Source organism: Dreissena polymorpha, chromosome 8 (genome assembly GCF_020536995.1).
Source record: "Dreissena polymorpha isolate Duluth1 chromosome 8, UMN_Dpol_1.0, whole genome shotgun sequence".
Classification (NCBI taxonomy): domain Eukaryota; kingdom Metazoa; phylum Mollusca; class Bivalvia; order Myida; family Dreissenidae; genus Dreissena; species Dreissena polymorpha.
In genome coordinates, this window is record NC_068362.1 from 77,316,939 (window position 1) to 77,332,987 (window position 16,049).

Sequence of the window (16,049 nt, forward strand, 5' to 3'; positions counted from 1 at the left end):
AGTTTGGATATGTTAGCAATTGCAAATAATTAACCTCATTGACAACAGATAACAGAAATATTGCAGTGGGGCAATATTTATTCAACTTTGGATAGTAGAGATGTGGTTACCATATTCAGTTTAAGCGCTGTGTAGAATGTCTGATAAGTGGATGTTGTGTTTCATAAGAATTTAACCCTTTTCCCCTGAAGAAGCAAAGTGAAAATGGCTTTTGCAAACAGCATAAAACCAGAACAGCCTGCGAGTAACTTGCAGTCTATTCAGGTCTTAGTGCTGTTTGCTGCTCATCAGTATCTAAGGTTTGGAGATGAAGTCTTTAAAACTTGAATCTAGAAAAAAATGTCTTAAATAAAATATAATTTTCTAAGGGACTACAAATGGGTGAAAATATGTTATCTAAGTGGTAAAGGTTTAAAGTGCTGTGTAGAATGGGTGTTAAGACGATGTTGTATTTTATAAGAATGTAACCAACATTTTATGGTTTCATTGTCATGCAGTAACATTTTCCTGTCATGTGTTCCCATATAGCAGAGGCTCTAGTAGTCTGCAGGACAGACTGACCCCCTGTATGGAGATCCCAGGGATGTTTGAACTGTGTTACTATAGCAACCAGGTCATCTCAGTCTTCCTCCTGGAGAGCATCATAGGTAACACACCTGACTGTGACAAAGTGGACAGTGAACATAAAAAAGCAATTTAAATAACCATTATGTGGGACTGTTAATGTATGTGAAAATACTGTTCGAAAACTATGTACAATCAATAATAACACAGTTTGTCTATTGGAAGTGACATTATTACTGCCAATGTCTTTTTCTCTATTGGCATGTTTGTTCTTACTTAATGAAAGGGATGCAACTCTATCTGGTAATATTTCATGGAGGGTAGAGGTGTTCCAGTATCATATGACTTGTTTCACTGATAAAGAGTCTTGTAAATGTAGGTTTGCTCCAGACAGACTGTATCTTGTGCTGTTTATTTGCAGTGAGCGCAGTGGTGTCCCTTTGTGACATCAACATGAGTACCCTGGCCTCCTCCGTGCCAGGGGAGGCAATTCTCATGACAAGGGAGGAAATCCTGCAGACAGCTCAACAGCTGTGTGACCTGCTGAGATACGAGTTCATCTTTGTTCCAGTAAGAGACTTGCAGTTGTTGGAATATTGTCAGACTTTCCGCCATTTAAAAAAGAATTCTGAATATTGTGTCAAGTTTGTCCATGTTTGTGCTTGTCAATTTATGTCACATTTTGGGGGTGAGTGGAGGGGATAGATTTGATTTTTTTTCTGTCAATTTGTATGATATCTATGCAGTAATAGCAGATAAATTTGGTTCTCAAAATGATTACAAACCAACTGTAATTGTATCCATATAGAGTATTAATTAACTACTGTGAAACTGTACAAATGTCACCCAACTATAATTATTAGAAGATGGTGTTGATATTGTAGACCTTTTGATCTGCAGAGAGAAAGACATTTTACTGATTCCTCTGTGGAGATGTCTCTGTCAGCTTATGACTATCCATGAAATCAAGCTGACAAATAAACAAATAGTATTGAACCAGACATTGAAAGAAATGTGTAGCCTCTGTTATCCCTTTACCACTTAGATATGTCATTTGTATTCTCTCAGAAAGTTAAATTTAATTAACAACCTTTTTTAATAGATTCAAGTTTTAAAGGCTTCACTTCCGACCCTTAGATACTGATGAGCAGCAAACAGCATAAAACCTGAACAGACTGCGAGTGACTCGCAGGCTGTTCTGGTTTTATGCTATTTGCACAAGCCAATTCCACTTTGCTTCTGAGTGGGAAGGGGTTATGATGGACTAAGTGTGTTTCAGCCCTGTGTTGAGCTGGAGGACGCTTTGGCAGATAATCTGGACAGACTCATCACCTCCGAGCTGCTCAAAACGGAGGACACACAGGTAACCATACATGGCTACCACTAGTTAATTTGTGACATGTCACTCATTTGGTAAACCATGAGTTTTTTTGGAATTAGGGTTCACGAATGTAGCAGGTGTTAATATGTGTTAATAACATCAAATCTCTCCATTTGTCTACATAGTTAAGGTGGGTGTTGGGGGGGAGGGAATACTGGAATCGCCATAGCAATCTGTTTGTCTATAAGACTCAAACTTTCTCGCACATGTTCTCGTAAGCTTTTCAACATACAGCATTCCAGTTGGAAGGCATTGTTCCTCGTGATATGTATGAAACACTATTATTGTTCATACATGTTATTTTAGCAAACATATACATGTCTGAGACTTCAGTATCAATTTGTGTTATATTTAGTATGTAACATAGTATATTAGACTTCTACTTGGATTTGGGCCCTGCTCTGTGAAAAGAGGGTTTAATGCATGTGTGTAAAGTGTCCGCACAAGCTAATCAGGGACTACTCTTTCTGTCTTAAATTTGATTTTTGGTAAGAAGAGCCTTCTTGAAACGAAAAAAAATCATAGAAGCGGAAAGTGTCTTTCCTGATTAGCCTGTGCAGACTGCACAGGCTAATCCGAGACAACACTTTACGCACAGCATTAAACCCCCTTTTCACAGAGCACGGCTCATTTATATTGGATGTATTTACAGTGTTCCAGTTCCTATGATAATGTGTATGACAGACAGTGGGCCTCTAGGCTGTCAGACAGTCTGTCATGTACATATTGGATGTATTTACAGTGTTCCAGTTCCTATGATAATGTGTATGACAGACAGTGGGCCTCTAGGCTGTCAGACAGTCTGTCATGTACATATTGGATGTATTTACAGTGTTCCAGTTCCTATGATAATGTGTATGACAGACAGTGGGCCTCTAGGCTGTCAGACAGTCTGTCATGGGCACAGGAAGATGAAGAAATTTACCATGAAGATCAATTCAGGGTATGAAATAAGATTTATCTACCATCATATTTGGCTTTTTAACAGTTCTTACATTTAGATTTATCTACCATCATATTTGGCTTTTTAACAGTTCTTACATTTAGATACTTATTACACCTTAACAACTTTTGTTGCAACCTTATTGTATGATGCATAAGGCATGATAATAATGAATTGTCATTTGCTAAGAATTGAAGTATAAATTTTTTACTTATTTATTGTATTTGCTCTTCATAAAACACACATTAAGTTCAAATTCTTAATATGCATTTGTTTGATAACAAATGGGCCCTTGTTATCAAAAGGTGAGGCATTTTATATACATTGTGTAAATGTATATACAGTGCAAGATATGTTAACATTTATTATTTAACACATCTATTAGATGCCATGTTCACAAAAAATGAAGAAATACAATATATTTATTTGTTCATGATGTTGTTGATATAATACTTGAAGACTTCCCTATAAAATGATGATCTTTCTCAGGAAGATACTGAAATACATTTTTGTAAAATAAATAATTATCTGTTTGCCCCCCCCCCCCCCCCTCCCCCCCCCCCAAAAAAAAAACACAAACAAAAAACAACACAAAAACAACCATTAATTCCCTGTTCAATGAAGGTGAACATAGAGCGCGAGGATTGTAGAGAGAAGCTGCAGTGGTTCCACTCCATACTGGCTCCCTTCTTTGAGGCCTACCTCGTCACAGCCCATCAAGTGGACAAACTGGCAGAGGGAGAAATGCCAGGTAAAAAGCATTGGTTCGGTTTAAAGTGATTATACATCATTAGATGGTCACGTGGTTCTCCCTAATCTGTCCATAGATATCAAACACAAATATGGTTGTTTAATTACTAATCGTTCCTGTATTTTGAGCATAGCAGAGTGATAGAGAAGCAGAATGATAGAGTTCTTATTTCAATGATCAGCTAAGAAAGTTCAGGAAACAACTCTTAATCATTCTGATGCATGACTGTAGGGAATTAAAGGGACCTTTTCACATTTTGGTAAATTGACAACATTAAGAAAAATTGTTTCAGATTTGCCAATTTTCATTGTAGTTATGATATTTGCGAGCAGCAATACTGAACATTCACCATGCTCTTAAATATCCATTACATGCATCTTTTACGATTTATAAACCTGAAAATTATAAAGTGTTGAAAGACAGAACGATTGAATAATTTGGAGAGTTCTGTTGTTGTCGTTATATTTTGTGACACTACTAGGATTGCTTATATAAAGCCTAAAATAAATCACTAATTGTATGAGCACAGATGGCCTGACATCATAATAAAATATTTCTTTTACTTATTGGCATTTTATCATATATTCTATTTGAGCCATGCTATGTGAAAAGGTGGTTTAATGCATGTGTGTAAAGTGTCGACCCAGATAAGCCTGTGCAGTCTGCACAGGCTTATCAGGGATGAAAGTTTCTGCCTTAACCAGATTTTTTAAGAAGAGACTTTCTTCAATCGAAAAATACCAAAAAATCGGAAAGTGTGTTCCCAGATTAGCCTGCCGGACTGCACAGGCTAATCTGGGAACACTCTTTACGCACATGCATTAAACCCCCTATTCACAGAGCACGGCCCATTTATTTTTCTTTATTGGCATTTATTCCAATATTCTATTTATAAAACCCTTGCTTCTAATTTCCCTTTTGAACAAGCGAAGGTTTTCATAGAAGGATTCACATACTAGACAATTATGAGAATAAATAAGTGATTGCATTTGAGTTTGTACAAAAATCTTGTTTGTATTGCTTTTTGTTGTTGACACATTACTTGGGGGTGTTGTGATACATAAAGGATCTGGCACGAGTTGTCATATCATAACATATTTTATTAAACGAGTTCAGGAATTTTGACTTACAAATTTCCTGGACGAGTTAAATAAATGGTATGATATGACAACAAGTGTCAGATCTTTTTTATCACATGTTTTTAAATGAGAACATTAAGTAAATATTTACGCAAACATAATGATAAATCCCGAATGTTGTTTACATTTGGTGACGTCATTTGACATTGCAATGTCATTTCAGCAAAATAACAAAATGCAATTGGTCAATTGAACAAAAATAAGCCAATGAAAACGCTTAAAAAAAAAATTACACATGTATAAGAAAAAAATATTAGTAATGGTTATATTACATGGGAAACAGGGTCATGTGATAAAAATCAATCAAAAGATTAACTTTGTTAATGTTTGTGTCATTGTAGCTTTTTTATTGATTTTGCCATTTGAAGGGACAAAATATATCTCAGTGGAACACAAACTGACTAACAATTTAATAGCCAAAGATCACTACAATAATCTAGGTATTGATAGCTGTTATCAAAACATTGACTAGTACACGACAGTCTTCTGCAAAAAAAACACTATATGTTGCATTGTTATTTTTGTATTTGCAGGTTATGATTATTTTCTGTAAAAATAAAATATTTTTGTCTTAATTTTGGATTTGTATATTTGGCCTGTTTATCCAATATCCATTATATCTGAATCCGTATTTCTTATTGCTACTAATCCCAAGTCTTTATCATAATTTAATGAATGATAAACATTGACTAGCATTCCTTTAAATATCTGTTATTTTATGTGTTTTCTTGTTTGTTACTTTGGAAAATATATTTAAAAGCTATGCTTCTTTTAAAGAGAAATTATAAGAAATTGATTTACCTTTCAGAGGATGATTTTATGAAAACACTTCACAAGCAGGCCACAACAAGAGTTCAGGATGGAGTGGCAAGTTATGGTAAGAAAATCTGGAAGTGTTCCCTCCTTTAATAGTAAATGAACCTTGCTTTTGGAAAATAGGGCTTAAGCAATGTGTTTTAAGTGGTGTCCCATATTAGCCTACGCAGCCTGTGCAGCCAGCTAAGGCTTATCAGGAAGGACACTTTCTGCCACAACTGGATTTTCGCTAAGATGAGACTTCCTTTTAACGAAAAATAGCACTCAGAAGCAAAGTGAAAATGGCTTTATGCAAATGGCATAAAACCAGAACAGCCTGCAAGTAACGCACAGTCTGTTCAGGTTTTATGCTGTTTGCTGCTCGTCAGTTTTTAAGTGTTTGAAATAAAGCCTTTAACACTTAAATTTAGAAAGAAACGTCTTTAATTAAATTAAACGTTCTAAGGGACTACACATGGGTAAAAGTATGTATCTTAGTGGTAAAGGGTTATGCCATAGTTGTGTTTCCCCTCACAGCTGAGAGTGCATCCCTGGAGACCCTGAGGACGGCGGTGAGGTCGTACAAGCATCTCAACATCCTGGACAACTACAAGGCCGGCAACGTGACCATGCTGGAGCTCACAGACCGCACTGACTTACTGCATCAACACATACACCTGCTGCAGACACTGAGGGGCTAGGCACCTATCAGTAGGGACCCTTAAGGGGCTAGGCACCTATCAGTAGGGACCCTTAAGGGGCTAGGCACCTATCAGTATGAACCCTTAAGGGGCTAGGCACCTATCAGTAGGGACCCTTAAGGGGCTAGGCACCTATCAGTAGGAACCCTTAAGGGGCTAGGCACCTATCAGTAGGGACCCTTAAGTCCCATGTTTCTGTGGGAAGTGTGTGTGTGTGTGTTTGGGTTGGTTGCTATAAGAACCACAAAGGCATGCATATATGTCTGCTACAGACACGGACAGGCTAGGTGGTTGGACTTCTATGCCTTATGTACATCATCATTTGGGTTATTACCTTGTCTTGGTATGGTTGTCTTGTGAACTGAAAATGGATACCGGGTGCACAAACACATAAAACATTTTTGGTAATAGTGGTGTGGAGGGATAATTATGGCTAATTTTGACTGAAATTGTTATATTTGCATATGTGTGTGTGTGTGTGTGTGTGTGTGAGAGAGTAGTCGAGTTATCAATGTATGTTTTATGTATATTTTGCTCCTACTGTCATCGAATTGGCCTTCAGTGTTTGATGGCTTTGTTTATGAAGGCTAGTCATTAGTCAGTGCTTTAGTGTGTTACTTTGCTGTAAGTAGTAAGAATTCATAATATTGAGTTTCAACTTTTGCTCAAACTGCCATTGCCTTTTCGTGCTTTACAATATGTTGTTATTGTTTCTATATGTTTGTTAATTATTCGATTATTTCTTGTTTAATTGACTTCTTGCATATGATATTATGTTAGTAACATTTTGTGCTCATGTATTTGAGTCAAGCAAAAATATTTTCTGATAATAAGTCACATCATATGATTCCTTCATTTCTCAATAAATCATATTTTTGGACTGTTAATGGTATAACGTGTCTTACTGTGAAATTACTCAATTGCAAAGATCACATATTGTTTAATTATATTGTTAAGGATACCTGATATAAATTGTGAATCTACTTTTTGTATATTGATGATTAGTATTTATGATGTTTATTTTGTGATTATTCCGTGTATATATTGAAGATAAATCTGTGTTGTACAACACAATTGATAGATCTCAGAATCAAAATGTACTCAAATTGTTATTCTAATTCTCATTTATATTTTGTACATGTACATTTGGGAACAATCATGTATTTGTTCTGATCATATCATTATTTGTGACCATGTATGATTGTCATTTACATATGCATCTATAGTTTGCTAGATTCCTATATACATGTTGAATTATTATGGTCCTGTATGTTATTCTGTAAATACTTTGTAATATTTTTTTTTGCATAATGATATAAGGTTTTAGTCTACACTATGTAAAAGTATAAGTTTATAACTATTCCAGCCACTACTTCACTTGAAATGTGACAAAAGCCAATCTAACCAGCCCCAAGCATGACGTATAGGAGTCAGAAGAACAATAGGTCCATATTGGCGGGCCTTAAACCAGGAGGGGAGACACTATAACAAATACCCTTAAACATTTATATTATCAGGGATATACATATCCTAGCAGGAATATGAGATTCTTACCAACATGTTTCGAATTTTGTCTATGTAGAAGACGAAATAAAACTTATTGTGTCTTCTATACAGACACAATTTATTAAAGGACATTAACTAGCACAAGCTATTCCCTAGAATGTGTTCACACGTGTTAATCCATTAATGGATTAATCCATTAATTACGCCAAGGCGTATTTGATATGGTGTCCCCCTAACAATGGGGAGGTCACTGGTTCAATCCTCACAAAGGGGAGCGTTCTTAAGATTTCCCCCTAGGACATGAAGTACTGGTTCTAGTCCCAGGAAACGGACTCGAGAGCTTTTCAATAAGCCTAAGGCTTTCGATGCAATCAAGCTTAAATAAATAGGTTTAAACTAACAAATCCTTGAAATGCTTAAATCTCTTCACTGTTTGACTGAAGATCAAAGTTATATGAGGCTGAATGTGCATGTCATTGTCTGTAGTAATATTAAGTTTGCTAATTTTGAGACAGTGTTGTGTCTGACAATATTTGATATATTTTTGTTATCTAATAGGTGCTAATACAATAAATAGTTAAACTGTGTTCAATAACATGAATTCCTATTATTTGTGTACATCAGATATGATCCTTTGTCATGATATGTTATCATTAATTGTGATAATCAATTATGGAAATAGAAGTAAGTTAATTGTTAAATAAATTTGAATAAAAACAAATTCAAAACCAGTTTGTTTTTCGTTTTATAACCTTAAAATAATAATATCAAACAACTAAATCTCTCTACACGTCAAGTTTATTGATAATTTGTGTGCAGCACTTATTTGTAGGCAATCGTTTTTATAAATGCCATTTAGTTTAATTAAGAAACATGGCCCCAACACAAAACCAGGTTATTCAATGCTTAAGTTACAAATTTACTTCAAATAATTGAGCAATCCAAAGCCCAGGTCTGCATGTAAGCTATCTACAAACTCACTCACTGAAATACCTCCTCAATCCAAACTAAAATTATGGAGCATAAAACTGTTCTATTTTAACCCTTTTCTACATGTACTAAAGAAGCAAAGTGAAAATGACTTGAAACCAGCATAAAACCAGAACAGCCTGTGAGTTACTCCCTGCATGTTCAGGTTTTTTGCTGTTTGCTACTCATCAGAATCTAATGGTTGGAAATGAAGCCTTTCAGACTTTAATATATTAAGATAGGACTTAAATTTCATTTGATTTTCGAAAGAACTTAAAATGTGTTTATAAAGGGTTAAGTATCACCTTGACCCAACTGGTCCCAGATGAAACCCTAAGCTAGCTATATATGTAAGCTACCTACATACGAAACGTCAAAACAACACCAGCAATTTTTTCCTCCTTTATAAAGTACTGGAAAACGGCACTTTCCCAAATAGGTAAAAACAGAAAAATTGAAATGTATTTAGTTTCCCTATGAAGCTCTATGGTTTGAACCTTGGTCAATATAATTTTGACAACTTCACAACATTTAGTTATCAATTTGAAAGTATTTGGGGAAAAAAATCAAATACACCAATTTCCCAATATGAAGAAATCACTAAAAAAAAAAATCTGATTTTCAGGGGTTTCGCGCATAATTGTCCAAAAAGGACTGGTACTGCTACTTTTTCTAATTGGGAAAAAAAATCGCTGAACGCATATATAAAAAGTCAAACTATTGTGTGTAAACAGTGACCTTTATCTTTCTCCAACTGGTCCGAGCTAGAATCCAAAGCAAGGTACACATATAAGGAAACCACACACAATTTCAGCACAATATCTTAATATGAACTCCCCCACATGCGTAGAAATTGTTTTTTATTTTTAGTAACTGAGAATTTGACATTGACATATTTGGAATCTGGATAAAAGAATGCATCGATAAAACTTGAAAATATTTATTTTGTGCAAAAATCAAACACACATAATACTATGAGCAGCAAATATGCCATCACAAAAACAGACGTTAAAACTGTGTTAATGTGCAAAACAGTGTCACAGTTCACATTCATTCAAATAAATCACATAAATAAATAACATCAAGAAATTATTCAACTCAATGATACAAAATAAAACTTAAAAAATGAATATTGCAATCAAACAACACATTTTATATTGAGAACATTTTTTATAAACTGCAATAAACAGGGGTCTTTAACAGTGAACATAACACATATGCTTTTGTTTTAACATTCATAGACAAACCAATAAATTCTAACAATGATATATTTATGATTATCTGGGCAAGAAGCATATGTGGTGATCATGATTATAATCATGATGATGATGATGATATAATGACAAAAACAATCACAATGTAGCTGTTTAACAATTGAACAGGTTAAGTAATGAATCAGACAAAAAACATTATTACTTCGTTTGCAATTAAATTTGTGTAAATTACAATAAACAAATTGAACTATTCCCATTGTTTGCCATATTTTGCTGCAGAAATGACATAAAGTAACCTAATGGTTTGAACATAAATTTGAATGCTTCACATAAAAGTTACTCACATAATAAGCAGAAAATGTCAATTGTTATAATGTATACAAGTAATCACATGAGTAAACCCTTTCCCACTCAGAAGCAAAGTGAAAATGGCTTTGTGCAAACAGCATAAAACCAGAACAGCCTGCGAGTGACTCACTGCAGCCTGTTCATGTTTTATACTGTTTGCTGCTCATCAGTACAGTATCTCAGGTTTGGAAAAGAAGCCTTTAAAATTGAATCTAGTTAGAAAGGGCTTTATTAAATTTACCTTTCTAAGGAACTACAAATACGTAAAAATATGTATCTGTAAAGTGGTAAACAGTTAATAATAGGACATGCATACAAGTGCCTGCAAGCAAACAAAATGTTCCACACCACTTTGTCTAACTTTACAATGTCTGCTCCACTTTGTGTTCAACCTATCCTGCTCCACTTTGTGTTCAACATGACCTATATCAACGGCTTGGAGCCTTTCACCATCGTACTCCTACAAGAAATTATCACTGTATCTGTATGTATGACACATGACCAGCAACGTGTGAAAAAGGGAGACCAGTGTCATGTGAAAATGGGACTGGTTTCTTGTGTAATATGTAGTCAGCATAGGTCCAGACTAGCCAACACAGCTACAGAATCTGGTCAGATGCAACCCTATCCACAGGGTACGCAAGGCTTCAATGTCTCATTAGCAGGCACGGTAACTCCAGACCATACTGCAGGCTTAATTGTCTGGAGCTATGCTGGATGCATATTGTACAAGACTCCTTGTTACGGTGAGTACCATGATTCGGCTCATTTACAATATATACCTCAAGTACCTGTATCATGGATACTATGCTATTAATAAAATTCAAACAAACATAATTATTAAAAAAATACTATTGTTAATCTGTTTTATAATAATACAAATCCTAAACATGAACTAAAAGTAGTAAAGAACATATTTATTATTGGCATTGGGTAAATATTAATAAAATCAATATAAAAAACAAAAAATCATTACATATCCTTCATAAAAAGTCTTTGTTGTTCTTTAATACTTTCTCTTTAACTCACAATTCTTGTTCCATTGATGAATAAATAATAATAAATTGGAAATTATTCCTGAGATGCATGACAACTCAAAATACTGGTACAAACACTCTTTTAAATTATGCATCTTACATGAGTTATAGACCCCCTTAAGAGACACAGATTGCATTGGTTATTTTGAGAAAAGCACTTAAGTCTAGCTGTCTATACTTACACTGATCTACATTCTAAGTTCAAGAAAAGAGCTTCCATGAACTACTAAACTCCACAGGAGATAAATTGATTTTAGTAAACAACCATCTCAAACAGTGTCAGGTATGTGAAATGTCTCTTTTTCGCCGAATAGAAAACCAACTTTTTAATACTCCCACTTCTGTCCTGCAGAACACCAGGAAAATTCAAAGTTTTTACCAATTTTTATGATATCTACCCAATAGCCTTCATGATCCATACAAACCCGAATTTGCAAAGCTCACTCTTGTTCTCTTCGGACATCTTGAATAAATCAAAACATACCCAAATGTACTAACTATGCCCCAACATCTAATGACCTTGACTTACTTGGGGTTGCGGGTGTTACTGTAAGGGTCAAGGTAGCCCTTGTTGACCCGGAACATCTCACTGTTGGGTTTCCGTGGTGGCAGTCCCTCCTGGTTGTCATGGAGATGAGCCATTGGGTCTGACATCATGCCCACCTGAGACAGGTACAACATAGGAGTGTAACGTATAACATCTTAATACATCTTTTAAAGCATGTGCGTTAAGTGTCGTCCCAGATTAGCCTGTACAGTCCACACAGGCTAATCAGGGATGACACTTTCCGCCGTAACTAGATTTTTGCTAAGAAGAAACTTTCTTTAAACAAAAAAATATCAAAAAAGCAGACAGTGTCGTCCCTGATTAGCCTGTGCGGACTGCACAGGCTAATCTGGGACAACAATTTACGCACATGCATTAAACCCCCTTTTCACAGAGCACGGCCCATATTTTCCTAGTGTCAAAACTGTCATGTTTTTATTTTATTGTACACTGTATAGTTCTTAGAAACCTTTATGATAAGTTTTGCTGATATCACTTGTAGTATAGTGATAATAGATGCTATATAGTAATAAAGCTTAAAATAGTATTTACAGCTGCGATATGTTATAATAACTGGTTATAGTAATTGAAGTTACTCTATAGCAATAATAGCTGTATATAGCTGCTTATAACTGTAATAGCTGGTTGTAGTACTTCTAAATGTTTAAAAGAAATAATAACTGCAAAAAAGTATGCTAAAATAAGTTGTATGATGTTGTATTGCAGATGACCAAGGATAAACTAGACCTTGTCACAGTAGTAATAAATAACCCTGACGCCCCATGTAGTAAGTATGTAGCTAGTTGTAATGATGTAAACAAACAGACAGACATGGTGATTGCAGTAAACCGCCCATTAGTACGTTAGGGTGATAGAACAACTAGCATAGCACTTTATTAAAACTCTAATTCACACAGATAAACAAATGCCAAAAATGGCTTGTGGCCTGAATAACAACTTCATTAACAAAATGAGAACAAAGCCTGAAAGAGCAATTTTGTAACTGGCAATTTAATTTTCATAAAAAATGCAAAATTATTACACATCATCTTGGAAAACATTGTCCCACTAACAGAATCAAGAAAATCATCAACTGTGCAGAGATCTGTTTGATTCTGTACATAGCTATGTCAACTTATAGGGTACCACTGATTTTGTACATAGCTATGTCAACTTATAGGGTACTACTGATTCTGTACATAGCTATGTCAACTTATAGGGTACCACTGATAATGTCCATAGCTATGTCAATCTGTACATAGCTATGTCAACTTATAGGGTACCACTGATTCTGTACATAGCTATGTCAACTTATAGGGTACCACTGATTCTGTACATAGCTATGTCAACTTATAGGGTACTACTGATTCTGTACATAGCTATGTCAACTTATAGGGTACCACTGATTCTGAACATAGCTATGTCAACTTATAGAGTACCACTGATTCTGAACATAGCTATGTCAACTTATAGGGTACCACTGATTCTGTACATAGCTATGTCAACTTATAGGGTGTCACTGATTCTGTACATAGCTATGTCGACTTATAGGGTACCACTGATTCTGAACATAGCTATGTCAACTTATAGGGTACCACTGATTCTGTACATAGCTATGTCAATTTATAGGGTACAACTGATTCTGAACATAGCTATGTCAACTTGAAGGGTTCCCTGATTCAGTACATAGCTATGTCAACTTATAGGGTACCGCTGATTCTGCACATAGCTATGTCAACTTATAGGGTACCACTTATTCTGTACATAGCTATGTCAACTTATAGGGTACCACTGATTCTGTACATAGTATGTCAACTTATAGGGTACCACTGATTCTCAACATAGCTATGTCAACTTATAGGGTAACACAGATTTTGAACATAGCTATATGAACTTATAGGGTTCAACTGATTCTGTCCATAGCTATGTCAACTTATAGGGTACCACTGATTCTGTACATAGCTATGTCAACTTATAGGGTACCACTGATTTTGAACATAGCTTTGTCAACGTATAGGGTACCACTGATTCTGTACATAGCTATGTGAACATATAGGGTACAACAGATTCTGAACATAGCTATGTCAACTTATAGGGTACCACTGATTTCGGACATAGCTATGTCCACTGATAGAGTTCCACTGTTTCTGAACATAGCTATGTCAACTGATAGGGCACCACTGATTCTAAACATAGCTATGTCAACTGATAAGGTACCACTGATTCTAAACATAGCAATGTCAACTGATAGGGTACCAGTTATGGTTAGTGGTTGGATTCAGCTTTGCAATATTCATTTATTAAGTACAGACAATTGTGATTGATAATTCCATCAATTATGACAAAATATGTGTTTTTCAAGTTAAAGATGAAATGATCAAAATATACAGTAAATTGTTGTTGTTTACACATACAAAAAAATAACAGAAAAAGACTTATACAACAGACTATTTGTCTTCCTCATTGTCATGTCATAACTGTTTGGTTTGCAATGATCATTGGAATAAATGATTAGTACCATTTGTTTGACATGTTTGACATTATTATTCTTTTACAGCTAACCTTTAACCTCTTGTGTGTGATATCTGAAGAGAAAAACAGACAATGCTCACCTTTGACCTCTTGTTGCCTACTGTTTTTTTCCTTGGTTCCCAGCCATCAATGGCCCCGTCTTCATCTCCATACACGTGCCGGTGACCAAAACTGGCGAGGTCATAACCCTTGTCACCAAACCCTCGAGGCTTGGGTCTATGTGGAGTGAATTGGAACATAATTATGTGTGTTGATGGTGTGCTGTTCGTTTGAAATAAATAAATACAGCTATGTAATTACAAGTACAAAATTACTAATCATAAAATGCTAACAATTACAGGTAACAAAATGTTATACATTGTAATTCTTAAGCTTAATAGTATATAGGAATGATGTGCCAGTAAATATCCAAATTATGGTAAATGTATATTATTAGTAAACTTAGTACCTGTAGAAAGATTGTAAATACTAAATCATAAATAAATTTGAACATTTTGTCAGCTATTTATTCTAAAAGTATCAAAGTACGTGTCAACTTAAACATTACTCTACAAACTCAGGTGTCAGCCTGTAGTTAACTTTAAGGAAAATGCCATATCTCCCTTTGAGAGAGTCAGAGTGGCAGAAATATCAGAGAAATCTTTATACATTAAGTTTAAAATTCACACATTTAAGGCAAACTGTGACGGCATGGGCCAATTAAAAATAAATGGAGCAATAATTGGGGCTAATTACCAGCCTTCCCAAATCATTACCAACACCACCATACTCTAAATTACTAGATGTAAAGCCCACAAAGTCCTACGGTTTTGGTTGACAGCAGGGTCCTCGCATGCAGAAAGCGTAACATGTGGGCCCTATACGTGAGAGGTGACAGATGCGGGCGCACACAAGAGACACAGCAATCAATATCATAACCATGCCGGCCCCCAAAGGTATCAACCAGAAGGAGTTGTACTTGTCCTCCCCAAAGTCTGAAATATGACCACTATGACTGTCAGTATCTTCATAGAATCCAGTCAGATGATAATGACACCTACATACAATCAATTATATGACACAATGAAAATTAACTCTTTCAGCGCTGGAACCGAATTTTGAAGGCCTTCGCAAACAGTTTGGATCCAGATAAGACGCCACAGAATGTTGCGTCTCATCAGGATCCAAACTGTTTGCTATTCTGATAGTATTATTTGATTTTTTTTTAAAGAAAATGCTAATTTTAGAAATTCAGCAGACAACATTTTAGCAGACGACAAATTTCCCATCATGCAAAGGGTTAATGCAACAAGATGGTACTGGTAAATGAAAACAGTTAACCACTTAACATATAATAAGAGGGCCATGGGCCCTAAGGCGCTCACTTTAGATCCAAAGGAACTATACTATTTTGAAAAAGTGCAAGCTAATTCATGAAGAATGGACCAAAAAACTAGATTATTAACATGGTTTTTTTTTTATTTGACCTAGTGACCGAAATTCTTAGCTAACTCGACCTAGTTTCAATCTAAGCCTAGATTTAAATGAGACAAATGTTCTGACCAAGTTTAATAAAGATTGGCCAATAAATGTGGCTTATATAGCGTCAACAAGTGTTCACTATAGCCACATAAGGAAAAGTG

General features: G+C 35.3%; 2 protein-coding genes across 11 annotated transcripts in view; one reads left to right on the forward strand and one right to left on the reverse strand.

The window, feature by feature from the left end:
- Positions 1–8,508, forward strand: part of LOC127841323 (glycerol-3-phosphate acyltransferase 1, mitochondrial-like) — a 58,423-nt gene extending 49,915 nt beyond the window's left edge. For 4 of the 10 annotated variants that reach the window (XR_008030909.1, XR_008030911.1, XR_008030910.1 and 1 more), the window contains 8 exons: positions 529–647; positions 986–1,134; positions 1,844–1,927; positions 2,778–2,888; positions 3,513–3,639; positions 5,587–5,655; positions 6,111–6,342; positions 6,439–8,508. Coding sequence is in view for 3 of the 10 variants with exons in the window: in XM_052370045.1 (XP_052226005.1) it covers positions 529–647; positions 986–1,134; positions 1,844–1,927; positions 2,778–2,888; positions 3,513–3,639; positions 5,587–5,655; positions 6,111–6,274 (823 nt within the window). In the remaining 7 variants the exon portion in view is untranslated. Of the gene's footprint in view, positions 1–528; positions 648–985; positions 1,135–1,843; positions 1,928–2,777; positions 2,889–3,512; positions 3,640–5,586; positions 5,656–6,110 lie in introns of all 10 variants that reach the window. The other 6 variants (XR_008030913.1, XR_008030914.1, XR_008030912.1 and 3 more) reach the window with 6 other exon arrangements.
- A 1,165-nt stretch (positions 8,509–9,673) lies between these two features.
- The window catches only part of LOC127843251 (neural-cadherin-like), a 40,523-nt gene continuing 34,147 nt past the window's right edge, over positions 9,674–16,049 (reverse strand). Inside the window, exons 15-18 of the mRNA XM_052373115.1 lie at positions 15,233–15,401; positions 14,508–14,643; positions 11,878–12,011; positions 9,674–10,771 (exon numbers count right to left, since the gene is read on the reverse strand). Of these exons, the coding sequence (XP_052229075.1) occupies positions 10,735–10,771; positions 11,878–12,011; positions 14,508–14,643; positions 15,233–15,401 (476 nt within the window). The 3' untranslated portion in view covers positions 9,674–10,734. The remainder of the gene's footprint in view (positions 10,772–11,877; positions 12,012–14,507; positions 14,644–15,232; positions 15,402–16,049) is intronic.